The following is a 27,128-nucleotide window of genomic DNA, read 5'->3' as shown; positions in this document are numbered from 1 at the left end:
GGTTAACATCCCTAGATCAATAGCACTCCTCATCTACATGATTTATATTGTTCTCTAGTTGGAATAATCTATTTAAACGAGAAGCCCATAGATAACTTGATGGTCTCTGTCCAGATTCATGAATGTCTTGGTTTTCCAACTCCCTGGAGAAATTTGGCAGTTAATAACACAGTCATGGCGAGGAACACAACAATAAAAGCTCAACTGGATCTATTTTTAGCCTGGATAGAACATCTTTGCACTCGCATGAATCTTCCGTTATGCCAAAACCCAGTGTAAGTATCAACAAATATCAATAAATATCGAATCTCGATATTCTAATTTTGGCTCGTCTGGTTCTCCATAATAAATTGAAAAAATTAAATGATTCTTTTTTGTTCCAAGCGCCAAAATCTATTTCTTTGAAATTTTCTTTCATCAGTGTCGATTTCGCTAAAGTGCGTAGAGGTAGCAGACGAGAGAATCATCAAAGAAAAGTCGATGCGATTGGGAAGGGAAAGAGCAGCTCAAACAAAGAATTGAAGAGAGCCAGAGTAAGCACTCCTTCTTTGTTCCTGTTCCTGTTCAATGTTGGTATGGTTGCTGGGACATCTTTTCCCAGCCTTGGAAATTTCCGAATTTTTTCTTTCCTGCACCAAGACGGTCCCTGGGCTTTAATAAGTTGGAGTTGATGCCCAAACTCAGACCTTTTCAATTTCTCCACAAGGACCTTCATTTTCACATTACCTCACCTTTTTCTCTCATCCAACCACGATGCCGCTCGTCCCAGTGGAGAGCCCCGACGAGGCGTCAGGCCGGGCATCCCGTCGAACCAGAATGATTTCCACTGAATCTCCCGCTGAAAATTCGAAGCAGCGGAAAACTGCAGACCGCGGGACAGCTGACAAGAAGCGCAAGTTGGAAGCCTCTAATGAAATTCCCTCGAAGAAAAAGAAATCGACTACCAAGGAAAAAGCGGCTTCAAAGTCCAAGGAAAAGTCGAATACTAAGAAAGACACCAAGAAGAAGACATCCAACAAGAAGAAGAACAATGCCAAAGAGGAGGTGAATGAGGAGGTCGAAGAAATTGCGACCGAAGAGATGACCGTCAAGGAAACAGTCAAGACACTCCCTCCAACCAAAACAGTGAAACGCCGCCCTTTGCTTCCACATCTCCTCATCAAAGTTGAAGAACTGGACCTCGATAGGTCATACGTGGTTGATGTTGACGAAGAAACCACGGAGGAAGTGGGGCCAAGAAACCCGAGGTGGAAACACAATGGCTCGAGTCCTTTGACGGACTGGAAGAAGCTGCCAGCAGATTGGAGCTCTTTGGAACCCGATCTGAAAGACGAGTAAGTCTAGCTAAGGTACTGTTTGGTCGATTATCAATAACTAACAACACTTGTAGTGACATTGATAGCCACATCGACAGGTGTCTGGAGCGCATCGCTGATAACATTATGCCCGGGTTGTTCGAAGAACGAATGCACGAGTTGGAATCCAAGCGCAAGTGAGTACAACTTTGCCAAGAAACTAGGATATTACCGATGCTAATGTCTAAATAGGATCGCACGCGCTGGAGAATCTCCTCTGTTGAGTTGGGACGTCATTCAACGCGTCAATCAACTGAAGGAACTGCGTGACTGGATATGGGAGAGCGACGTAAACAATCAGCTTGCCAATATCTACGCCGTTCTTGTCGAGTACAGAGCGGGAAGGCTGCAGTGTGGCGGCACATCTAAGGGCCTTGTCACATACTGGTCTCATGGTGTCAAGCTCTGTGAGCCGCGGCCTTTCAATTGGCATGAATATAATGCCTTCTCCAAGAAATACTTGGGCCCGCATGGATTCTGGGTTGAAGGTGTAAGTTTTGTCCCGGTCCTTCCATTGGTTAGAAATCTCGAGCTAACGACATGTCTTTCTCGTCTTTTTAGTACGATCAGGTAGCTGGACTCTCACGAGTCTAGTGTCTTTACATGTGGGGGCTGCGAACGGGTCGCGGAAAGCCGGTGGAGTCAATTGTAGAGATCGGTTGGTTGGGAACTTCTCTCTTGGATGCTTGCTTGCGCTGTAGTCGCTACTGTACACGAATTCCAAATACTTGGAGCTTCCTCATACCATGAAATGGCAAGATGAGAGAACTGACAGACAAGAGGAAAGCCAAGTATACAGCGTGTTGTTTTTAATGTACTGTTAGTGTTATGAAACAGTTTTCAATGCAATTTAATCTAGTTTTGCTCAATGGATGGATATTTTTCTCAACTTTCGAAGCCTTGAATGATCTCAGAATCGCTCACTTATTTCCACATGCACCATCAGCCCATGGAATCCCTAGCGCCACGGAGTTAATAGAACCCCGATCTGTTTCTACTCTCTGAGAATCGAGTAATCCTTAACCTGGTGATAACATCTTATCATTCAACAGGAAACGTGAGTAGACGTCGGCGAGTACGGCGTCTGTGATGTTCTTTGTGTCAACAGTGAGGTTTGCGGTAAACCGCTCCATACCAGGATGCAACCGTATGCTCGAGATGAACATATGGAACACAGTAATGTTGTTAACAATGTTGGGGTAAACAGCAAGTAGATCCTGTATCGCAGTCTGGAATCGTTGTAAATGACCCTGTGCCGTGTCTTTCTTCTTGTAGCGAAGATGGACGGCCTTTTCCCATATAAGCACTGTACTTGGATAGGACGTGTGATAATAAGCCTTCTCAAGGATGAGGTACGCCTCACGGAGGTCATGAACGTTTGAGATCATGGTGGCAGCCTCAGGCGAGATTGTCGCATTAAGAAGCATGCATCCCGTGAGATTGATCTGGTACCATTCAGATAGGCACTTCTGTAATTTGCCAAGGGCGTCATCAGGAACGTCCGTCACATTATTATTGTAGAACGAAACAAGAAACGCATTCATGACGGGAATGTTGTAGATTCGCTCCCTACTGGGTCCATCTGGCTTTTTCATAAGACCTTTGAAGATCCGCCAGCACTTCAGGTCGTAAGTTCCCAATAAAATCTCAAAATCTTCCTTCCATTTGCGCCAATCAGCTTCGGTCTTAAGCTTCTTAACGTTGTTCGCAAGCGACAAAGCGTCAATACGTCCAGCAGGAACGAAGCTAGACATGGTGGATGGCTAGAAAGGATGAGAAGGGATGCTCCGACTGTGGAGGCTTTGGTGACAGTGACTTGTCGTGGGGTGAGGATGATGGATCGCGGTTGCCCGAGAAAGAACCGTTATTTCAATGCGCGGTTTGTGAAGGTTCCGGCTTCCGGCGAGTGCGATTGTTCACGAGGCGACAGTGATGTACCGTGATGACCTGTAGGATATGTCGCTGGTGGAAGCTGTTGCTGAGCTTCGATGAAAGAAACTGATTCTTCCGATGTGGGGTGCGATCTAAGAGACCAGCGAACGAAGAGGTGCAATCTGAAAGACCAGCGAACGAAGAGGTGCAATCTGAGAGACCAGCGAACAAGGGGTGAGCGATGCAGGAACGCTGAAAAGCCGGGTGCGTTACAGGAAACGCTGGTGAAACTGCGTAAACGAAGGAACGGGAGAGTCAATCAACGGGTTAGATTGAATTGACTGGCACGAGCGCTCATAACCTGAAAGAACGAAGAACGAGTCTACGAACAAGGAACGAGGGCGAGAACGCAATGCTGTGGTATTGGGTGCTGCAAGGAAGGAAGAGCAAGAAGAGACAGAGAGAACGAGTTGTCTACACAAAGATGGAGTGAAAGTGCAGGTCATATGGCCGAACCATTTGAAGATGGGCTGGATATTCTTGGCTACCAACTTGATCAGTCTTGTTGTCGTGTATGTGCTTCGAGTTCCCGGAGACTAAGGATCGGTCGTATGAGATGCTTGATGAAATTGATGTTTGAGCAAAAGCTTCAATATTTATGCACGTCCAGATTCGCTGACGGCACATGTGGCAGCGTGCACAGCGAGAGAACCACAGGGCACTATGTAGTTCTAAGCTTGCAGGTTGAACATCTTGTAGATAATCTACTGCTTCAATGTTCCAAAACACTCAAATTTTCTCCTTCTAGACGCTTCCGATTGAGGCATACTTCAGGAGTCCTCAAGATATCTATAATTATCTTACACCTAGCTGCTACAAGGTCAAGAATTGGTACACTGACACTAGGTGCTCAGAAAAAAGAATAGAACCAAATTCAAATTCGTCCATCTCGGATGAACACCTAGAATTGGCAGCAATATACGGAATCATGGAACAGTATCCTATAGGAAGACCTGTGGACATGGTGGGCAATTCTTGGGTCTTAATCGATCTTCGAGTCTGGATGGAAAGGGAATCTATACAGAGAAGAGGGGGAGGGAAGGAGAAGGATGGAGGCAGAAAGATAAAGAGAAAAGAAAAAAAAAACGACGTCGGTGGGAGTCGAACCGACCTCTTCCACTTCCTAGTCTTGCGCATATGTAGTAATAATAAAAGACTGTCTAGCAGTGCATTGCAAACAGAGTAGGAAGTGGATGTGCTAACCGCTGCACCACGACGTCCTTGATTAATCCAAATTGACCTTTTTATCCATTTATTCTCCACGCTAGTCCCAATAGCGTAACCCCCTCGGACCGTCCCGTTATTTACCACTAACAACCAATTAAAATAGTGCATTCATTCACACTGTGACACTACTACAGATTAATTATCTTTTACACAGCTACGAGAAATCGGTAATTGCTACACGTACTCCCCAAATTACTCATATACTCCCTCTAACCCGATTTGGACATATTCTCTAAGTACCCCCTAAGTACCTGAATTTTTTTCACCTCTATCTCCGTGGAGGTGCTTAATACATTCAGGTTATTATACTTAATCTTGCTTAAATTATCTATTATTAATGCTTTTTTATATTTGAAAGTCAACCGCTTACTGATGACGAGCTCTTTAGATTACTAGTCATATATGATTTTGCTTCAAATTGACGCTATTTGCACAGCATGATGTATAGGCTCCGTTGCGCATGAATTTCTCTTCAATAATACACTATTTGTCAGATTTCGATACACCAGAATTCACATATACTAGTAGTCGTTTCGAAGTCTCCGCGCCAAGAATGGGAGCCGGAGGAGGGGAAGGGGCGGGACCAAAAAACAAACCTCTCCGGCCTTCGCACTTGGAAATCAACATGAGATGATTTGCCGATATCCTTGGCACGGAGTACGAATCCGTCAATGGCGTTTCTTCAGGCTCTTGGCGCATTTGGACCGGGGGAGGCTGACGCGTCCCCATGAATCGTGGAAGTATAATTCGAGCAAAGAAGAGGAAAGGGCAAAAAAGCGAATGTTGCTACTTCTTACCACACCGCGCTCTGATATTACCACAGCGGGAGTGGAGAATGGTGGCACGCGGTCGAAACGGTTGTAAGGCTGCGCGCGGTTTTTGGAGGGTTTTTCGCCCCGAGGTCCGCACGCGAGATTTTTTTTGTGGTCTTAAGCCAAACTTTTTGCGTGGCATTCCTGCACATGTGCCGACCATCTGACACACGAACGTTACGAACCTTGCCAACGGGATTGGTCTATAATGTGGGGGATGATCGGCCAAGCCAAGATAGTATAATTCCGCTTAATTACTCCATTTCTTGGCGCTTTCTATCACATTGAGAAACTGACATGAATGAACGCGTGTTTCTTAGCGCCGAGTCAATATTGGTGCTGATATTGAGCACTTCTCAACTTCACCATCGCTGGTAGCTTTGTCGGATGATTGGTGTGTGTATGGTGTCTAAGGCATGTTCCCACAAGTGCTTTCAACTGTACAAATTTATCAATCGATGTTCATCCACTCTCGACATATTCATTTATGCATGTGCACCTTGTGCATAATGAGTATCCAAAACCAACCGATTGCTCCTGGACAAACTTGACCAGCACTAGACTTTGAAACCTTGGCAAGCGGGGCTTTCTATACTATACTACGCTCTAGGTCACAACAGACTTATGTATAACCATTTAAGGCTATAGGAAGTGCATAATGGTGGCAGGGAGTCAGTGGCTGGAACTAATTTCTTCAGTTAGCCTTATATCACTCAAAAAAAAAGAATTCTTCTATGACGGGTGGAATATTCATCACATTCGCTGAATAGTTGCCACTGTAAATTCGGAGCTTGTTCCGTGCACATACTGGTGGCTTGGATCTACCGTGGTGAAGTCTATTGCTCCTTTTCCAAAATTCATCTCCGTCCCCTGTAAGAAGTTCGAAAGCAGCTAGAATGGCACGTAATATAGAGTAGCCAAGAGAAGACATACGCAACTCACTTTTTCCAGGGCAGTTTGAGAGCACCACTTTGTAATTTTTGGCAGTGTTGTTTGTTGATCCCGTGGCACAATGTCTACGATTCTGTCGACAGACCTGTTTCAACGCGGGGGGATTCATATTTGAAAAGCCACGAATGAGAAAGAAAACATTTCTGGAGAAAGTGTTGTATGGTGAGAAGGAAAGTTATAAAAGGGCCGATTCGGACGCTGCAATTACCTTCATCACGACAGCAATATTGACTCTCATCTTTCAAACAAACAGGTCTCCTCTTTATAACAACTATTGCTATTTTCCTCCACGATGAAGTTGAAATCTGCGGTTTTCCTCGCGACTGTTGGCCTAGCCACGGTCACTCTCGCCCACCCTGGCCACAACGAGCTGGAACATCGTGACCTGGGCGTTCAGCAATTCAAGCAGCGAGTTCGCCGGGACTTGGCCAGTTGCGCAGAAAAGCGCGAGCTCTCTGGTCTCAATTCCCGTGCCGAAGCTCGCCGCAGAGCCACTGTGGACAAGTACCGCCGTCAGCTGAAGTCCAGGCGGGACACCACCACCATCCTTGATACGTCTCACTTGTACACAGGATCGGACATCACAGTTGACAGTGATGATAGCACGGTCTTCTCTGATAGTGGGACATGCGTGCTCAACCCCGAGGGTGAAGTCGGTCCCTTCTATGTGCTGGGCGAATTGATCCGAGAGGATGTGCGCGATGACGAAGAGGGAATTCCGATCGTTATTGAAGCTCAGTTCCTGGACGTCAGCACCTGTGATCCTATCGAGGGGGCCTACTGGGACATCTGGAACTGCAACTCGACTGGAGTATGTTTTGTCAACACCGCAACCTTCCATCTAATTACTTGCATGTCAAACTCACTGACTACTCCTCATCTTAGGTATACTCCGGTGTTGTTTCCTCCGGCAACGGCAACACCGCAGACACTGGCAACCTAAACAAGACCTTCCTCCGCGGTGTCCAGGCGACCGACTCGGATGGAGTCGCGACGTTCGAGTCCATTTTCCCCGGCCACTATTCCGGCCGTGCTACCCACCACCACGTGGTTCTGCATCTGAATGCCACAATCCTCTCCAACGGTACCCTGACCGGTGGTACAGTCCCCCATATTGGCCAGCTGTTCTGGGACCAGAGCTTGATTTCCATTGTCGAGGCTACTTCCCCTTACAGCACCAATACAATTGAAATAACTACAAATGCCGAGGATCGGGTGTTTCTCGTCGAGACGGAGGATAGCACCTCGGACCCTGTGTTCGAGTATGTTTATATTGGTGATGACGTGTCTGATGGCATCTTTGGTTGGGTCACTATTGCGGTCGACACGACGGCAGAGTATACTCCGACCTACAGCTTTGAGTATACCTCTTCTGGTGGTGAAGCTGTGAGTAGCTCTTCGAGTTCTGGCTCTGGTTCCGGCTCCAGCTCCGGCTCCGGCTCTGGTTCGGGCTCTGGCTCTGGCTCTGGTGGTTCAGGCAACGCTGGCGGAGCCGGGGGGGCAGGAGGTCACTAGAAGCTTGGTTGAATTTGTCTGCTTCTGTGATCTTATCTAGTCAACCTTCTTTTGGATATCCCAGCCTTTTGTTGTCCATTCTTTTGTGATAAATATTGACCCAGCGACTTATGCCTGACTGCAAACTTGGCTCCTTTTTTGTTTCTTGCATGTATTTAAAGTTATCTGACTGTATATGGATGTCAGACTCAGTGATGCTGCGTATATGAAAGACTTTTACAGGCTTCCTTTCGGCCACTTTTACTTTCCTCCTTCGGGCAAGTCAGAAACCTCTTATCTTTCACTTTTCGGTTTGAACCTTCTTTTACTCTTCTTTGAGTCTTGCCGAAGCTTATTCAGGCGATACCTCTTCTGTTTTCTGCTTTTTTTAATATTTGGTATTTTCTCTTCTTTTAAACATTTCCTCTTCCGTTTAGTAGGCTGATCTTGGTTGCTCGAAAATAAGATTTAAGTATCGCTACATCCATGGATATATTCCTGGCAGCCACAATCAGCCACAAATCTAACATGATTTGACCGTGGGTTGTACGACTGTCCTATTCCAAAACATACATGTATTCGGTGCAACAACACATGTGCAGCATAAACGTAGGTAGAAGTGATCTCCCCAACATCTCATACTCAACCGTTTCCCCAGTCATACGACATGAAGCCATTGATTGATCAACCAAACTATTTATATCAATTGATAAGTTGGGGTTTACAAGGCTCCAGCCAATCAGCGTGCATCAGACCACGTCTTGGCGGCGATCGGGCCGGTGATAAAGGAATCCGCCACTGCGGCGAAGGGCCAGATTGTCCACTTCCTTTTTGAACTTTGTTTCTTTATAAGCCAACATTCCTTCCGGGACATGAATCGAAGTCTGTGATTACTATCCGACCTGCGCGACACACCTGTGACTCGATTTCGCATACCGTTGGGGAGATTTTCGTTTTGCGCCACATTGCGTATACAGCGTCGCCGGACTCCACTCCGCGTTCTGTTTTCTTCATACAACTCTCTCTAATTTCCCCAACTCATGGTCGCCAACATGCCTTCCGCCGCGAAGCTGTTTTACACCGCGGTCTTCGCCTTGGCGAGTCTGGCAGATACTAGTCATGCCTCGCAAGATCTTGATACCGCGAAATGCGCTGTAAGTCATTCTCGGAAGCCCGGCAGGCGAGACATACAGAAAAAACCCCCCGTTGTTGGACTTCAATTGCTGACTCTCTCGTGATCACTAGTTCGACCCTTCTGCTATGGTTACAGACGCGTGTGTCTCATATGGCACCATCAACAAATTGAACGACGAAGTTTACACCCTCCTTCAAAGCATTACTACCGAAACCGATTTCTTCTCATATTACCGATTGAACTTGTTTAACAAAGAATGCCCGTTCTGGTCCGATGCCGATAGCATGTGTGGAAATATTGCGTGCGCTGTGAATACTATTGATTCCGAGGAGGACATTCCCCTCACCTGGCGCTCGGAGGAGCTGAGCAAGCTGGAGGGACCCAAAGCCCATCACCCACCTCGAAAGGTACAAGCGGAACGTCCGGAACGACCCCTCCAGGGAATGCTCGGCGAGGGTGTTGGGGAAAGTTGTGTGGTCGAATATGATGATGAATGTGACGACCGAGACTACTGTGTCCCCGAGGACGAGGGCTCAGCGGGTAAGGGCGACTACGTGAGTCTTGTGGACAACCCTGAACGATTCACGGGATACTCCGGACCTGGTGCACACCAAGTATGGGACGCCATCTACCGCGAGAATTGTTTCGTGAAGTCTACCGAAGAGGAGCTGGAGGAGCAGGCCGTCAGCGTGCCAATGGGCGGACTTCAAGCCGCATCTGATTTCCGCAGCGTGTTATTGCAGGAGTCGCAGCGCTTGGAAGGTTTGCCGTTAGATAACGAATGTCTGGAGAAGCGTGTCTTCCACCGTCTTATCAGTGGTATGCACGCTTCGATCTCGACTCATCTTTGCTGGGATTACTTGAACCAGACGACTGGACAGTGGCAACCCAATATGCAGTGCTACAAGGAGCGCTTGCATGACCACCCCGAACGTGTTTCCAACATGTACTTCAATTACGCCCTGGTATCCCGCGCCGTGGCCAAGCTCCGCAAGCACCTGCAGAGCTACACTTTCTGTACCAGCGATCCCGTCCAGGATTTCGATACCAAGCAGCGAGTCAACCAGCTTGCGGAGATTCTTGCGCGCCCACCTCGTATCTTTGACGAGGAGCTCATGTTCCAAGATCCCATTGCCCACGGCCTGAAAGACGATTTCCGAAACCGCTTCCGCAACGTCAGCCGCCTGATGGACTGCGTGGGCTGCGACAAGTGCCGTCTTTGGGGTAAGCTCCAAGTCAACGGATACGGAACCGCATTAAAGGTTCTCTTCGAGTATGACGAGACCAAGAACGGTGAGAACCCGCCTCTGCGCCGCACCGAGCTGGTCTCCTTGATCAACACCCTCGGCCGTATTTCTCACAGTCTTGCTGCCGCGCGCAGCTTCCACGAAGCCTATGAAGCAGGCCAGGAGCACGCGTTTCCCCTGCACCATTACGCCCCTCTCGCTCCTAAGCAAGCCGAGGTCAAGCCGGATGAGAAGCAGCCCAGACGTGTGTTCCACGATGGTGCTGGTAATTTGTACTATGAGGATGATGATGACAGTGAATGGTACCAAGGAGGTCAGAAGATTGAGGGACGCAAGCCTTGGGAGTATCCACCTCGCCCTGAGAAGCCCACCGCCTACGATGACCTCGTCTCCGAGTGGACAATTCTTCGCGACACGACCATGTATGTCTTGAAGAGTTGGATCGGAATCCCTTGGACTTGGTAAGTGCTCCTCTTTTCAATATAAAGTCATGACAAGATTACTAACCTATATCAACAGTTATGGAATTTTAAGCTCAGAGGCCAACCGACTATGGGCTTTCTGGCTGGGTCTGCCTGTTCCTCCTCGTCAATGGAAGATCAAGGCCCCTGGTTCAGACGACCCCATGCGTCGCTCTGTGAAACATGAGGAACTCTGATCGACATCTTTTTTTTGTTAGCATACTCATTTGTTGTATATAGCGACCATTGTATCTGGCGTTTGAGAAAAGACTGGTCTTATTTGTGATTTTTTTGGGAATGGATACTTGCATCAGTGTTCTTCACTGCATTTATATTGGCTTTTTCGGCTATACTAGAGTTCTTGCAAATGATGTCTGGCAGCTATCGGAACTCTGTTTGTGATAAATGACAGAAGTATAAATTTCTATGAACTTTTTTCTTGACTCGATAAATTTTGATGTTTTGACTGTAGTTTTGCCTCGGAACTGCATACCCATTTCGGGTACTGTGATAAGAGTCACCGGTACTTGCGATGAATTTGCCACCACAGAGATTTTCACCCCGCAAAGCTTTTGTACCATGTTTTGGAAAGAAAATCGATCAATTAAATTGACAGGAGATTGAACAAAGGTACAAGGTATTGGACCTGGTTTTAGTCTCACATTTCTCTCAGAAAATTGTGGCGACTTGATTACTTATACTGTTGATCGAAGACACATTCGGCAATCGCCGACATCCTCGGCTTCTCCACTCCCGGCCACATGCGACCTGGAACTTTGCCTTTCTCCCACTCCCTTTCCCCATCATCGCGCTCCACCCCCAGTTTCATTCCCCCCATCTTCTTGACCCGATGCGCTAGATTGTCAACTATTATGGCGTCGGTGTCGCCACCAAAACCGTGGGAAAGAGCCGGTGCTGCTACTGGTGAGTTTCTCTCCCTTTCCCCAGAACTCGGGACCAACGGCCTCCAAAGCGGTGAACCGAGGCTTTGTGGAGGCAATCTCGATCGCGTTCCCATCGTAACTTCTCGAGTAACCCGTATTAATAATGTACAGGTAACGCTTTATCTTCTGTGCCCACCGCCGGTAGTCCTGTTGCTTCAACCGCCATGGCTACTACCACCCCCTCTGCGGGCAACCCCGCAACCACCTCCACCGCCCCCGACCTACCCTCCCGCCCCAGCGCACTCAACTCCGTTGTGAATAATAACGCGAATGCCTACTCGCCCTATGGCGCGTCCCGCTTAGGTGCCAGCCCCTATGGCGGGCTTGGTGGCATGGGTGCCTACTCATCACCATACTCGCGCTTCGGCTCCATGGGCTCCATGTACGGTGGAGGCTATGGCGGCTACGGTGGTATGGGAGGCATGTACGGCGGCGGCATGGGTGGGATGGGGGGCATGTATGGAGGCATGCCCGGGCAGGACCCGAATGACCCCAACAGCTTGACAAACTCCTTTAGTCAGAGCACACAGGCCACGTTCCAGATGATTGAAAGCATCGTTGGAGCATTCGGGGGCTTTGCCCAGATGTTGGAAAGCACTTACATGGCCACACACAGTTCCTTTTTCGGTAAGACATCATTTTCAATCTTTTGTGGACTCAAATGGGATGACAATATTCTAACTTTGTTCCCACAGCAATGGTCTCTGTCGCAGAGCAGTTTGGAACATTGCGAAACACCCTCGGCTCAGCACTGGGGATCTTCACACTTATTCGCTGGTTCCGCACATTGATCGCCAAAATCACCGGCCGACCTCCTCCAGCAGATGCCACTTCTCTAACTCCCGCAGCCTTTGCCGCGTTCATGGGCGGGCGATCCGCACCCGCTACTCTTCCCGACGGCTCACCGGCCCCTGCCAAGCCTTCCAAGAAGCCTTTCTTCATGTTCCTCGTTGCCGTCTTCGGTCTTCCCTACCTCATGAGCAAGCTAATCAAGGCTCTCGCCCGCTCCCAGGAGGCAGAGGCGAAGCGCCGGGCGCAGCTACTTGGCCCCAATGGCGAGCAGTCCGCCTCGCTCGACCCAACCAAGTTGGACTTCTGCCGCGTCCTTTACGACTACACCCCCGAGACACAAGAGAGCAACGGCATCGATCTCGCCGTAGCAAAGGGCGACATTGTTGCTGTCCTCAGCAAGTCAGACCCAACAGGCAATGCCTCCGAATGGTGGCGCTGCCGTGCTCGTGACGGACGTGTCGGTTACCTCCCCGGCCCATACCTGGAAACCATCCAGCGACGACCCTCTCAAGCAGCCATTACTTCTGGCGCTGAGATTGCCACCCTCTCAAACACAGATAGCGCCACCGCCGGTCGAACACAAAGCCTCTCGGCCATCTCCAAGCCCGCTTTCGACCAGCCACCCCAGCTAAATACCAAGATGGGCGATATCCCGGTTAAGAACTTCCAGACGGGCACCAATCTCTTACCTTGAGAAATATAGACTTTGCCTGGAGTTCCGGGCGTACTAGAGCTTCTTTTGTGACGACAGCGGCTATCTTATTTTCTGCTTCGCTTCTGTTTCTGTGTTTACGGGCCAGCGTCAAAAGCATCCAACCGCCCCTTCATCTATGATTCACATATATTCCCCACAACCCGAATGAGCATCAACCTGGCTCTATATGAGCAGACAGTGGCACCTCATCTACGCACCGTAAATATTCAATTTTTCTTCACCTCCTGTTTTTATTGAGGTCGGGTCGCTTTGGTCTTTCCGCTTTTTCTTCTTACCTTGGTTTCTTTCTTTTTTTGTTCTGGAATAGGCCTGGTTTAGCGACGGTACTTCCTGGGATTCTCTGTATCTTACTGGCGAAATGCATTAATGGAGCTCTTCCATTTTCCAATTTACTTGATGCTATCTGAACAAACATTGAATCGTGCTTCGAATGAAGTCATAAGCCCCTCTGTAAACTCAAACTGTAAGTCACTGCGGAAGAGAATCCCCGCAAACGTAAATTCACCGGTATCACTCCAACTTATTACGAACCCTGGAAGAATCGTCCTAGCTCAGTAGATTTTAAAAACAATCAGATTCATCCCCTCCACTTCTTACGATAACCAAGAAAATCATGAACAGTAAGCCAGCAAAAGAAACCTCCGCATTCCAGCAACCTACCACAGTAGTAAATCCGCTTCCTCTTAAGAGCTCGGCCCCCAACCCGTTACCCACCCACTAAACCCGCTGCATATGACGCAACGCAACGCAACGCAACGCAAAATAGCAAGTACATGCCATACCAACGCACCAATCCATGCACATCCTTCCTGAAAAAGTTGCATGCGTCCATCTGCGCTGCAAGGCAGCCGATGCGTCATTCTGCTGCTGCTGCTGCGACTGCGGCTTGCAGCGCACGTTCGCCTCCGGCATGAGATACATACATCATACGACGTACATCATGCACCATCTATCGTTTATCGTGGGGTTGGGTCCACTGTGAAGTGAGCCTGAGGCGGGTCTTTCGTTTCAACGTGCGGCGGTTGTGGGCCCTGCGGTGGGTTCGGGTTCGAGGCTGTGTTCGAGGGATTGTTAGCTGTAGTACGAATGGTTTGGATGCGGATTGGGATCGGGGTGGATGGGTTGGAACTGAGGTGGAGCTGGTTGTGTGAGTGTAGTGTAGTGTAGTGTAGTGTAGTGTAGTGTAGTGTAGTGTAGTGTAGTGCCGTGCCTGGGAGGCTTCTCGTGTTGTCAATGGTCAATATGCAGGAGGGTTCGGGGAGTGGGTTTCGCGGGTTTGGGGGAATTCGTGTGAGTGGGTGAGTTTGGTGGAATTTGTCCTTGGGTGGATTGGGGGAAATGAAGTACTAGGTAGTGTCTTGCGTGAACGTGTGTGCTTCAAGTTTTCGACCTTGGGAATTGGGACTTCACGACACAGTTGCGCTTTCCAAGGTTTAGGATGGGTTAGAAGAAAAGACAAGTTCAACCGGCGCTGCATCCATGGCATATCAGGCTACGTTCCAACTCTGGAGGAGTTGAAGGAATGGCATCGGCAACCGACCTTGTTAGAATCTACTGTGGAAACTTGAGATGTGGTTTGGTGTTTTCAATGCGGTCTTTGATTCTCTGTAAAATGACTTGAACGAGAGTAGACTGCAGTACGAACAATGAGAAATGAGAGATTGTTCGCGAACCGATGAATCGAGCCAACAGAACCACTTGAACCCACACTCTTCCCATCATATAATGGCCCCCAAAAACAACGAAACACATTGTACTCAGAGCCCGACAATTGATAATCCGTCAACGCAACTCCGTGGTCCACGGCGCTCATGGAAGATCAAGTCAAGGGTTGAGCGGTGCACGAAGTTAATCCAACATCGACCTGGAAACCATACTCTCGGAAGAGGTCCGGCACTCATGCCGAGAAGGATAGGGTGTCACTCCAATCTTTGACCTGGAAGCCTTACTCTCGGAAGAGGTCCAGCACTCATGCCAAAGATGGATCAGCTGCCGGTGACAACCAAATCCGATGCAGTTCCTATCCAGTGTCCATGAGACCTGGTGGTCGCACAAAGGAAATTGCCTGTCATGATGTTCCAAGGAATGAGAGCAAGCAGAACCACTGACACAAAACACAGTCAACAAAGGTGAAGAGTATAGGAGTCACGAACAACAAAATGTAGAAGGAAAGTAAACAAAAATCTGACAAGAAATCAACCACGTCCTTCATGCCGTAGCATGAGCAAGCCCACAGCAGTCTCCAAAATCAACCCAGCAAGATCTGTCTGTTCCCCAAGTTTCATCCTCCTCAGTCGTTTGATGCCATGTGTCTGTTGTCGTTGTTCGTTGTTGTTGTTGTTTCTTTTTGCTTTTTGCTTTTTGCTTTGGAGACGAGAGACCAGAGTGATGTTTGTTGGTTGGTCTGTCTTCGTCAACATGCGAATGGTGTTTTGTATCCAGAGAACTGCGAAAGGCATATGAGCATGAGCAGTCAAGGAGAGAAAGGGAAACAAGATGTGGGCACACCATTCTGAAGACGTGAATAAAGACGTGCAGCTTGAACCGGCGCTTCCTTGAGTGAGGTCTTGTGTTTCGAGACAACTTTTGTTTTTCAATGTCTTGTTGTCATTTGATTCTTCTTCGAGTGTCAAGTGTTTGCTTTCTCGAGCTTGAAGCTGTCGAGAGAATGTCGGAAGGCAACCTGGCCGAGACGATTTGATGACCAGAGTGTTTGTTGATCAAAGTCTTCAGACTTGTTAAGATGTTGGTCAAATGGGCCAAGGCATGAGTGATAATAAGCATGTAGCTATCTTGAGATAGAGTCAGTGACGAGAAATGAGAGCAAGTAGAATGCAAACATGCAAATGAAGGTCATGTCGAACGATGACGAGTAGATGTGAGATGTTCAAGGTGAGCAAGGTGTCAATGATAATGAACATTCAAAAACCTTGAAGGCAGTTAGCATCAACGAATAGAAGAAGGGAATGGATGAAGAACTTGTGGAAAAATGTAAAGTGGATGAGGCATGGACATGATTGTCATCAAAGATTGTTTGGAGGAAGATAGAAGATGTAATATGAGATGAAGGATGATGAAGGATGATGAAGTATGATGAAGATGAATGAAAGTATAAAGAAGAGACTTGAGAGTGATGAGACTTGGAGAAGGGGAAAAAAAGAAAAGAGGGAGAGGAGGGGGAAAAACCGGGGTATTTATACCTCAGGTCTGGCCCTGGACGCGTCCCCCAGATCAACCACCTCGCTTAGGATCGACCAATCGCGCGTCAGAATCAAAACGATCCCAAGGTTATATTTGATCAGGCCAATGGCACGCGAGGATCAAGATCACGACGCGTGGATCCAGATCACGCTCGCTTGATCTCGCTTAAGGACCTATACGCTCGCAGGATCAGAGTCTCCCATACTAACCTGATCGACCAATCAGCCCCCAGGATCAAGATCAGACGCGCTTACTTCGCTTAATTAGGGGCGCGTAGGATCACAGAGCTCCTCTACCATGTAGCACTACCATGATCTACTACCTGTCACATTGAAGGTTCAGGATCACCCTGCTTTGAGGTCTCCCAGCATCAGCTCAGGCGAGTGAAGCTACTCCCCCTAATTCAATCCCCAATTATGCCTGCCACCTATTAGACATAGTTTGCAACGAAGATGTACATTTCTCTTACTTGGTATACATGCAATAATGATGCTTTCAAGTCCATCTCGTATTGATTACACATTCATCAACACATCCATAGTTCCAAGGGTTTATTTAGCTAGGCAGTAGGTATAATTCAAGGTTTGGGGTAAATGCCTGCGCAGGTTTTTCAAATCATAGTATCCGGGAATCTGATCTAATGTCTTCGACATTCAAACATTCAGAGGCACGGCCAGATATCGACGAATACTAGTAATGTACGTGGGGTGACAAAAGTGTTTCCCCACTTTTTTTCCCCGCAAAAAAAGGTAAAAACTCAGCAACTTTGATATTCAATATCTCCATACATTTTTACATCAACTCTTTTTTCTGATTATGCCACACATATAAATAATTAATAAATAATTCCTTCCTACAATCAGAAATTCTGGTATGATTTTTGCTGGTAGAGTTGCCAGCTGGCACGACTTGAAAGTTGAGGATGAGAAAAATTGTTCGAATTTGTTAGCAAACGAGCCGCATCCCCACATGCATAGTTAAAATCCCGAAAAATATCATGTCCATTTTCCAGGGCTGATACTTTCGGAACGGAAGCATCTAATCAAATTGCTTACTATAAAGATCAGTCTCCGACCACTTCTTCTAATCTTAGAGCTGAAGGCATTTAAAAATTATCTTTCACACATAAAGTTGTTAAAATATTGCACATGTGGGTTTAAAGAGGGCGAGTTTTGCTATTTTTCGCAGGGAAAAAAGAATTGGGGAAACACTTTCAAATTTCACCCTAGATATATATTTATCCGTGTATCCGTGACTAGTATGTACTGTAAGTAGACAATTTAGGTAACTTGATAGCAAGAAACGTATCTTGAAGAGATATTGGAGGTACAAAGCAAATGGAAACCTTCGAAGAGGACCTTTGCATCTGCATCTATAAACATTTGAATTATTACACGGCTCTACGTTTCATAAAACCCACGAAAATACTACATAGTGGAGTGACTGATATTTCAGAGCTAACCGGAGATTGATAGTGTGGAGCATTCACATGTGCAAGTTTTGGGGGCTAAAACAGAGACAATTCGATTACAATGCAGCCTATTTGATACCGCCTCATAAATTCACTGAAAAACTGAGAGTATTAGACAATCTCCAAGAGACCTGAATATAGTCAAGTAGATAATGTCGAAAAGGAACCAGTGGCTAAGAGCCTGATGACGGGAGAGATATGAAACGCAGACAGGACTACCGCTGGGGCTGAACAGCCTAAACTCATGCAAGATTAGCGCTCTCATCACCTGATGGGCGACAACGAGGAGAATAATCTTTCACTAGGACGCAGAATTTTTTCCCTGTCCATTTCCCCAGCTACGTCGGTATCTCCTGTTACCATGGCTTCCATTTCAATTTCCGGTCAAAATTCAGGCCTCCAGATGGGGAGCAACCATGCGCCTATGCACAACTATTTTACTGCGCGTGTGTTTCCCAAATCCTGCAAGAGGTCAAAGTCGAAGTTCGAACTAACAGCGACTTCCCCTCCTAGAACAGTCGGAACCCCGCCCCCAACCGTTTTCAACGGTTCCATTTCCTCCTGATCCAAACTTCGTCGGACGCGATGCACTCCTCGATCGTATTCGGGATAAATCCTCGGTTCCGGGATCTCGGATAGTTCTCGTGGGTCTCGGTGGTGTGGGGTAAGCAACCCAAAATTCACAACGAGAGATGCGTCTAACGCTGACCTGACAACAGCAAGACTGGACTTGTTATAGAATACTGCCACCGGGTCCGGAAGCTGTCGGCTCATACTTGGATCTTCTGGGTTCACTGTAGTACTGCAGCACGCTGCGAGGAGAGTCTTCGGGATCTTGCTAACCGCGCCAGGATCCCTGGGCGTCAGAACCATGATGCCGATATCTTCCAGCTCTTCAGGAACTGGCTACAGGATGACAACATCGGTGAATGGATTCTTGTTCTAGACAATGTTGATGATGACGAACTGCTTCGCAAACCACCGGCTACCCACCCAAGCGCACGCTATGCTTCAACACAGACCCCGCTAGGCTGCCTTCTCGAGGTTTTTAATGGTTCAATCATTGTTACAAGCCGCAATAAAAAAGTTGCGCTAGAGATCGCTGGCCAAGAGAATTTGATTGATGTTCAACCGATGATCGCCGCTGAGGCAGTCGATCTCCTGCAAAACAAACTGGATTCAGAAACTGCACACGACACAAAAAAGGTGGCTCAATTGGTGGAAGAACTTGAATACATGCCACTCGCGATCGTTCAAGCGGCTAGCTACATTGTTCACCATTCGATCCGTTGCTCTGTAGCAACATATCTAGGGAAACTCCGACAAAGTGATCGACACGCCAAAAAGCTTTTGGACCACGAAGGCCTCCACGCCCAGCGAGACCGGGAAGCCAAGAACTCCATTTCCCTGACCTGGCAAATTTCGTTCGACCATATCCGGGCTACACAACAGTCTGCTGCGGATTTGCTTTCTTTGATGAGCTTCTTCAATTGGCAGGCAATTCCAGAAAGCCTTTTACGAGAGCAGGTCATAGAAGAAGACTCAGGCTCTTCCGAAAATAGCTTTACTTCTTCTAAGGATGCCACAATACGCCCGAGTGAAGAAGAGAGAGAGGAGATTTATACAAGCTCCAGTGAAGAGGATACTACAGACTCTGAATCTGAATATGACCTTGAGGACAGTTTTGAAAGTGATATTGCAACTCTCCGAGACTACTCCCTCATTACAGCCATCGGTACCAAAGATAACATGGTGTTCGCGATGCATCGACTTGTGCAGCTCACAGTTCGCACGTGGCTGAAAAGTGTTGGTCAAGACGAGAAGTGGAAGGAACTTTTCATTTCCAATTTAAACCATGCATTTCCAACTGGATATTACGAGGATTGGGAGATATGTCGGCCACTTTTTCCGCACGTCAAGTCCGCGATATCATATCAACCAAAGTCCAAAAACCGTCTACTGGACTTGGCTGCATTATTACACAGAGGGGCATGCTATGCTCGGGAATCTGGCAATTTCTTCGATTCGGAAGAAATGGCGATTTTATCAAGAAAATATCGAATAAGTATTCTTGGCGCAGAAGATGCACATACGATGAATAGTTCCTCACTCTTAGCAGCCATATATTCAGACCTCGGCCGCCTAGATAAGGCAGAACAACTTTTGATACAGGTGGTTGAAACTCGCAAGATGAAGCTTAGTGCTAACCATCCTGAAACGCTGGATAGTATGTTTCATCTAGCTATGATATATCGATACCAAGGCCGGCAAGAAGAGGCAGAGGAGCTTATGATACAGGTGATGGAGGCTTACAATACAAAGCTCACTGTCGATCATTCTGACATTCCGGTGAGAATGGGTAATCTGGCTTCGATATATCGGGAGCAGGATTGGCTAGAAGAGGCAGAGCAGCTTCAGAGACAGGTGGTAGAGGCTCATAAGACGAAGCTCGGCGTTGATCATCCTAATACGCTGATTGGTATGGGCAATCTAGCATCAATATATAAAGATCAAGGCCGGCTAGAAGAGGCAGAGCAGCTTTTTATACAGGTGGCAGAGGCCCATAAGACAAAGCTCGATATCGATCATCCTGATACGCTGATTGGCATGAGCAATCTAGCATCAACATATAAAGCTCAAGGCCGGCCAAAAGAGGCAGAGCAGCTTTTGATACAGATGACAGAGGCTTATAAGACGAAGCTCGGTATCGATCATCCTGATACGCTGATTGGCATGAGCAATCTAGCATCAACATATAGAGCTCAAGGCCGGCCAAAAGAGGCAGAGCAGCTTTTAATACAGGTGGCAGAGGCTTATAAGAGGAAGCTGGATACCGACCATCCCAACATGCTACACACTATAGCAAGTCTGGCAGCAGTTTATTACGACCAAGGCCGGCTAGAAGAGGCAGAGCAGCTTGAGAGACAGTTGTTAGAGAGTTGCGAGATAAAGTTCGGCGTCGATCATCCTCATACGCTGATCATTATGGACAACCTGGCTCACACATTTTGGTCATCCGGTCAACACAAAGCTGCTTTGTCATTGATGGCAGAATGTGTCCGGCGTCGAGAGCAAAGACTAGGTCCTGGCCATCCGACTACTATCAATTCCGGATATTGTTTCGATAAATGGATGATAATTGCCCTTGGCTCATTGTTCCCCTCATTGTTCATCTCATTTCATCGGCCACGGATCCTGAAGAGGAGATTCAAACCTCAATCAGCTCCACGAAGACCTCCCATCGAGTTTTCCAGACTTGGCGGTCATCGCAGGCGTGTCATCCTCTTCTGCTATTGGAAGATACATCAATCGATAGGCCTCGAGTCATTGATTCCGAGCACACATGCACGTGTTTAAGCCTTCGTGCGGTCTCTTTTCATGTTGTTTCATTGTTTTGTATTTAAATTGTCGACAAGTTCAACCGCGCAAATTCTCCTTTCGCAAAGCTGCATAATTCAAGAGTCTATTGCGGTGCTCTTAGAATGCCAGTAAGTGCAACAAAGCCATGGTGCAGAGTAGACTACCATATATTTTGACTCAAAAGATTTGAAGCGGGATTCAAGCAGGATTTATGCTAGCTTGAAAACAGATTTGACATTTCTAATTGAAGTCCAGGGCGGTGCCTTGTGTAGCTCTGTGGCAGCATACAGTAGATGAGCGCGTGCTTTGAAACCCCGGAAGAATTGACACATTAACACCTGTCTTGGTATGGCTACTTTGAGGATTTCAAGATATGCACATCTAAAGAAACAATTTTTCTCGAAACAGAGTACCGGTTTGTTTCCGCAGAAAACAGGCTTCATATTCCTACAAACACCACTGTAGGTCTTGATTTCAAAGAGAATACAGACCTCTGACAGAACCGGGAAATTTCCCAATGTAGTCTGGCGTTCGTACCAATGAGCAGGCCTCGGAAGCCGGACGATTAAACAGTAATACGGAGTATCCGTAGCCTGAGGTGACACCCGTGCGGTTGCGAAACGTATGACTATTACTGTATCCATACGACTCGAGTGAGATCAATACGATCTGCCCGGTCGATACTAACTCGAACGTCAAAAGTTCTAACATCAGCCAGAGCCCAATATTGAACAAGTTGACAAAAGTCCATATCAAGCCCCATCTATAATCAGGCCCTACCTAACAATATGATGAATTAAGAGCGGATAGTAGGTATCAATATAGACAAAGATAGCAGATACAGCGGAGAATGAGATGGAACAGAAAACGTACACCCACACCCACACTCAGCCCACATTCATCCAGATCTAAGTCATCAAATGGAAGTCAAGTCAAGTAAAGAAGAAAGAACCAACCCCCTAAACGCCCCTGCTATGAAATTTTTCCTTGATCCTGTCTGATGCTGCATACTGTTGAGAAGAGGGGATGAAAGGGGAAATGGGAAGAAAGAGCATAAAACCATAGAAACAGACGATGAAGAAAAAAATCAAGAACGAATCGTAGTACGCTCCAGATGTAGGGGATGAATCATGTACATGTAAGGGATCGCCAAAGAATCAAATCAAAATCAAGATCGGAAAAGAAAAGAAAAGAAAGAACATCCTCGGCTCCGAACCAAACAACCCCGAACCCAATCCAACCAACCACCCACCCGCCCAAAATAACCAGTGACAAGACAAAGACACGGAAACCAGTTACCATATCGAATGTAATTCACTGCCCAAGACCCTCGTGGTGCCCCGGAATCTCCTGGTTAGGATCCTGCTCGCGCGCCCACTTGGACATCGACCGGTCCAACTCATACTGCAAGCCCTCCAGACGGTTCTGGAACACATCCAATCTCCACCCGTCGTAGCCCGGCACGATCTCGCCCGGAGCATCGAGATCGTCTCTATGCCCCATCGTCTGCGGCTGTTGCTGTTGCTGCTGATGTGGCGCAGAGACAGGCACGGAGACTGGCATTGAGGGCACGGAGACGGGCATGGCGGTGACTGGGGTGGAGAGTGAGACGGGGATGGAGATGGGGGTTGGGGTTGGCGCGGGGGAGGAGATGGAGGGCGGGAGTGATGAGATGGGTGCTGGGATGGCTATTGAGGGGATGGCGGTTACGGGTGGGTGGACGGGGTGGATTGGGTTGAGGATGTGGCCGTGGTGATTGTGGTGTTGGTGGTGTTGGTGTTGGTGTTGGTGGTGGGCCTGGGATTGGGAGTGGTGGTGGTGGGCGTGCGGGTCGTGGGTGATTGGGGAGTGGAGCATTGAGTGCACGGATGGGTGGTGGGAGGGGTGGGGTTGGGGGTGGGTGAGTTCTGAGGGGTGATATACACGGCGAGGGGGGTTGGGATGTGAGTGGGAGTGGCGTTGTTGGTGTTGATGTTGGTGTTGATGGTGCATGTTCATTGCGTATGGTTCGTCGTCGCTGGCTATGACGAGGTCGGGCATGGTTGCCAAGTTTGTGGGGTCTGGAAGAGGTTAGTGATGTCTTTGATTTGGGGTAAATTTTTCTTTTTCAAAAAGCCTTGTTTCTTTGCTTTCTGATATGATATTGTATATCTGATATTTGGGGTGATTCCTGATACTTGGTATCTGGTTTCTGATATCAGATGTCAGGATGGGGGCTGTACCGTAGTTCATGGGATAAGGTGGAGTCTCCCTCGTGGGAGATTGTACATCCGGTGGTGAGATGGGAGTGGCTGCTCCCTCTTCTGGCTCGGGTGTGTAGCAAGACATATCGGACGGAGTTTCTGTTGCTAGTAGCATAAGTATGGCTGTTACTGATTACCTTCTTCGGCAAGAGAGGGCCAAAATTAGCAAGAGGAAAAAAACATACTCGGTTCAGGACTCTGTAGGTCGGCGTCTTTATCTGGATTCTTTTCCCACTGGGTCCCATAGCGACGGACGAATCGAGTAAGTCGTTTAGGGTCAACATCTTGACCTGCTCGTCGAAAGGCGGTTTGCTTGCCCCGGGCGGCACGCTTTTGCTTTTTGCGAATCATGACCTGCACCTCTGCGGCTTTAATATTCTTTCGGATATTCCAGGCAGCGAGTCGATCTTTGTATTGTTTTTCTCTGAATAGGTGTAGATGGTTAGGAGGGTGTTATGGCAGAACGAGGTTTGGTTTAATAAACTTGAAGGTAAGAGAAAAAAGAAAAATACATGGAGAGGCAATTCAAAAGAAAGTCAGAATAGAAGAAAAGTGGTGTGATACGAGGCAGCAAAGTTATGTTCCCTTTCCATGATGCGTTTGACATCTCGCAATTTAAGCTGGTCACTGCGGTACAGTTGTTCGATGGTTTCGCGGTAAACGTGCCAGTCTTCGGATCGGCGGGGCCGGAAAGGACCGTTAGGTGGTCCGGTTGGCGTTGTACTGGGGGATTGAGGGGACATCATCATTGACGGGGGAGGGAAACGGTCCATAGTGAGTGTTCCGTGCTCTCATGCCGGTATATGACAATGATAAATTTGTTTGTTTTATGTTAAGAGAGAAAAGAGAAAAGAGAGGGGGAAAAAGAAAGTAAGTAAAAAAGGTAGGAGAGAAGAAGGAGCCAATATAATGTAGTTTTTGGTATGGAGAAGAGAGAAAAGGGGAAATTTTTAGTTTCTTTTTTTTTTAAAAAAAAAAAAAAAAAAAGAATTAAAAGAATTAAAGATTCAAAAAGAAAAGTGAAGGGGAAAAAAAAAAAAAAATGAATATAGAAGAATGCGATCACCAGGCAACTTCTCAGATCAGGGCCAAGGAATCTCTTTCTCTTTGCGGCGCGCCGCAGCGGACGCACGACCCCCTGCTTCCCCGGCCAAATCAGGTTGACCACTGCAAGCTATGGGGATCCATCCTGGCTGACACTGATCGTCAACGGCCAATAGCTACACCCAATCATCCTATTGGGAGATGATCTCCGTGTTCCAAATGAAATCAAATAGTGTATATAGTAGGTAAGCTGTAAGCGATCCAGCCCAAAGAAAAAAGAAAAAAAACAAGCCAGAAGAAAAAGACATGGAGTAATCAGAAAATGGGTAACAAAGAATTGTCTATTGTGGAGCTGGGCAAATCGCGTACCTTTGACTCGGGACTACTGTACAGCCTAACCGAACTATTACATGCAGTGCACTGGCCGCAAATTAGATGCATTTTCCGCTGCCTTTTTTATTGAGAGTTGCGGCTTACTATTGCCACTTCCTATTGGCTGCTACGAAGTTTACGTCAAATTGAATCTCGATGATCATATAATCATGTAAAGATTATTTAATTTTGTACATTGCTTTGAACGACTTTCGATGATTTTACTCATAAAATCAAAAATACCATCTCTACTAGTATATCCTAGTATATCTCGATCTCAGACCATGGGTGTATCCATACGTATCAATGGTCCCGGGAGCGGCCCGAAACACTCCCTTTGACAGCTTTGTCTTTTCAGCTCATAACACTAAGATTTCCACCGTCATGGTTCTGTGACAAGCCACTTTTTTCAAATGCAAATATTCAGCTAGTTTAGGTTTCATTGAAGTATTTCCTACAATGTTTTATTCTGTATATCCATAATTCACTCGGCAGTTGTTCACTACATCCCTCGTGTCCCGGACGCAAGGGTGGGGGCGTAGCCGTTAGAACATGCCTACGTATGGCCGTTGAGACAAGTGTCATCCCCAGAATGTCAAATCAATCAAGGGGACATGCGACAGGTAGATCGCCATAAATAAAAAAAGGGAAAAGCAGTAATATAAAAAAAAAAAAAAAAGAAAAAAGAATATATGTCAAAAATCTCCCCTATGTTCCCCGTATATGCTCCCCGAAGTATTCAGTACCGAATACATTCTGCGCTTTGGTCCCTATCTTTTCCGGCCGAAACTCGTGGGTCGGGGATTCGGTCCTTCAGCTGCAACAATTCAAAGAAAATTCATAAAGAGAAAAAAGAGAAAAAAGAGAAAAAGAGAAAAAGAGAAAAAGAGAATTAAAAAATCCCCAAATTTCTGGAAATGTGAAATGTCAAATGTCAAAGAAAATCTAATCTTATCCTAGTCTAAAAAGAAAAGCAAATTGTCTTCCCCCAAAAAAAAACAAAAATCCTAAAAAAAAATCCACCTGGGCAATCAAAAATTCCCGGAAGCTCCCCCTGCTAAACATTTCCAAGCTAATGTGCTAAGCTAGGTTGAGGTATATTCTGTAACGCTCGCGTGTACAAGGTACATAAGATGATCCTCCGGGTGGATTCACGATAGAGGGTCAAAGTACCTCGAGCAATCCTGCACTAGCCCAAATCCCAACGCCTAGAACGCACGGATGGGCTTAGGTGGCAAGGCATCGCTGCAGTGATCGACGCGCTCAGTGCTCGGGAAGGATGCTCCTAGTTCCCGAGCCACAAAGAAAAAGGTACGGGACATCCTCTTCTCGTACTTTCGACTCCTTCCACTTTTGGTGGCAAGAATGAGCCGGAAGTACCAAAGTATGAGGAGAGGGGGGGGGAAGGAAAAGACATAATCGGGCACCGTCCCTACACCGTGCATGCTCCGGGGACTAGGGCTCGAATGGGTATGGATCGATGGGTTTGGTGCTAAAATGCGGGGCCGCGGGGCCGCAGTCGTGTATGTGGATATGGGTGTGTTGTTGTTTTTCTTCTTGGGTCTTTTGAGGGGGGGGGTTCTTTATTTTAAGCAGAGAGGGGATCTTTCTTGATTCTTTTTCCTTTTTCGCTCTCAAGCTTACGATGACGGCTTTGCGTGAAACACTAGGCCTGCTGAAATGGCAGAAAACGGCATAAGGAGCATTTCCCGCGTGGAGCAGGGGTCCACATTGCGCGCCGAAATGGACGGAGATTTGTACCGTGCTCATCGCCATAGGCCCCACGGACCACCGTTCACCGGCTCGGATCGCCTGCAGGTACTAGGATGTAGCGCGCAGACCGAGTAATAAAAAAGTGATTCACTTGCAAAAGGGCCAGACCATAGGAACCTTAGAGCGTATCGGAAGAGTTGGTCTTATTCCCCCTTCCCCAGTCAAGTACGTCGAGTCCAGGCCAGATGGGAATGGAAGGATTTTTCCGGTCCACGAGTTACCCCTTGTGGCCTAGGAGGGGGGGCGGCTGTGTCCAACCGGCGGATGACAGGCCACTGATGATTCCAGCCTTGTTGATCGATCGGAGGAACCAATAAAACTTCAACGGTTGATGAATGTACATGCGGTACGAGGGCACGCACCCACGCTTATCAAAAGTACCACTTCACAGGGGGCGCAAGTCGGGATTCGGGATTTGTGGCATCGGAGGGGGATCGTGCATCCCCATGACAAGTCGCCTATGAAAGAAAGGGGGGAAAGAGAGGAAGGGGAAAAAAGGGGAAAAAGGAAAAATAATCCCCCCCCCCCCTTCCCCCCCAAAAAAAACCAAAGTGAGGCTGCGTGAAATTTCTCACAGCATGATCCCTGTAATCTAAAGT

At 47.4% G+C, this 27,128-nt stretch overlaps 6 protein-coding genes across 6 annotated transcripts; 4 read left to right on the top strand and 2 right to left on the bottom strand.

Annotated features, from left to right (window-relative positions):
• Window positions 1-753: 753 nt before the first annotated feature.
• N7466_003103 (uncharacterized protein) lies at window positions 754-1,949 on the top strand (the record flags this gene model as incomplete). The annotated part of the gene is made up of 4 exons (XM_057162500.1): window positions 754-1,334; window positions 1,391-1,492; window positions 1,548-1,845; window positions 1,917-1,949. The coding sequence occupies 4 exons, from the start codon at window positions 754-756 to the stop codon at window positions 1,947-1,949; spliced, it is 1,014 nt and encodes a 337-aa protein (XP_057023615.1).
• Window positions 1,950-2,374: 425 nt separating this feature from the next.
• On the bottom strand, window positions 2,375-3,109 carry N7466_003102 (uncharacterized protein; the record flags this gene model as incomplete). The annotated part of the gene is made up of 1 exon (XM_057162499.1): window positions 2,375-3,109. The coding sequence occupies one exon, from the start codon at window positions 3,107-3,109 to the stop codon at window positions 2,375-2,377; it is 735 nt and encodes a 244-aa protein (XP_057023614.1).
• Window positions 3,110-6,569: 3,460 nt separating this feature from the next.
• N7466_003101 (intradiol ring-cleavage dioxygenase) lies at window positions 6,570-7,792 on the top strand (the record flags this gene model as incomplete). The annotated part of the gene is made up of 2 exons (XM_057162498.1): window positions 6,570-7,088; window positions 7,163-7,792. The coding sequence occupies 2 exons, from the start codon at window positions 6,570-6,572 to the stop codon at window positions 7,790-7,792; spliced, it is 1,149 nt and encodes a 382-aa protein (XP_057023613.1).
• A 1,031-nt stretch (window positions 7,793-8,823) lies between these two features.
• On the top strand, window positions 8,824-10,811 carry N7466_003100 (ER oxidoreductin; the record flags this gene model as incomplete). Its single annotated transcript, XM_057162497.1, has 3 exons — window positions 8,824-8,925; window positions 9,017-10,614; window positions 10,673-10,811. 3 exons carry the CDS (start codon window positions 8,824-8,826, stop codon window positions 10,809-10,811), a joined length of 1,839 nt encoding a protein of 612 aa, XP_057023612.1.
• Window positions 10,812-11,486: 675 nt separating this feature from the next.
• Window positions 11,487-13,044, top strand: pex13 (peroxin PEX13; the record flags this gene model as incomplete). Its single annotated transcript, XM_057162496.1, has 3 exons — window positions 11,487-11,538; window positions 11,670-12,185; window positions 12,254-13,044. 3 exons carry the CDS (start codon window positions 11,487-11,489, stop codon window positions 13,042-13,044), a joined length of 1,359 nt encoding a protein of 452 aa, XP_057023611.1.
• A 9,367-nt stretch (window positions 13,045-22,411) lies between these two features.
• N7466_003098 (Clr5 domain-containing protein) lies at window positions 22,412-24,113 on the bottom strand (the record flags this gene model as incomplete). Its single annotated transcript, XM_057162495.1, has 5 exons — window positions 22,412-22,564; window positions 22,670-23,157; window positions 23,320-23,439; window positions 23,526-23,764; window positions 23,905-24,113. 5 exons carry the CDS (start codon window positions 24,111-24,113, stop codon window positions 22,412-22,414), a joined length of 1,209 nt encoding a protein of 402 aa, XP_057023610.1.
• Window positions 24,114-27,128: the final 3,015 nt, after the last annotated feature.

This window comes from Penicillium verhagenii (assembly GCF_028828195.1).
Source record: "Penicillium verhagenii strain IBT 33310 chromosome Unknown utg000004l_segment0_segment0, whole genome shotgun sequence".
Taxonomy (NCBI): Eukaryota; Fungi; Ascomycota; class Eurotiomycetes; order Eurotiales; family Aspergillaceae; genus Penicillium; species Penicillium verhagenii.
The sequence above is the reverse complement of the archived record's forward strand: the minus strand, read 5'-3'. Positions and strand labels throughout refer to the sequence as shown.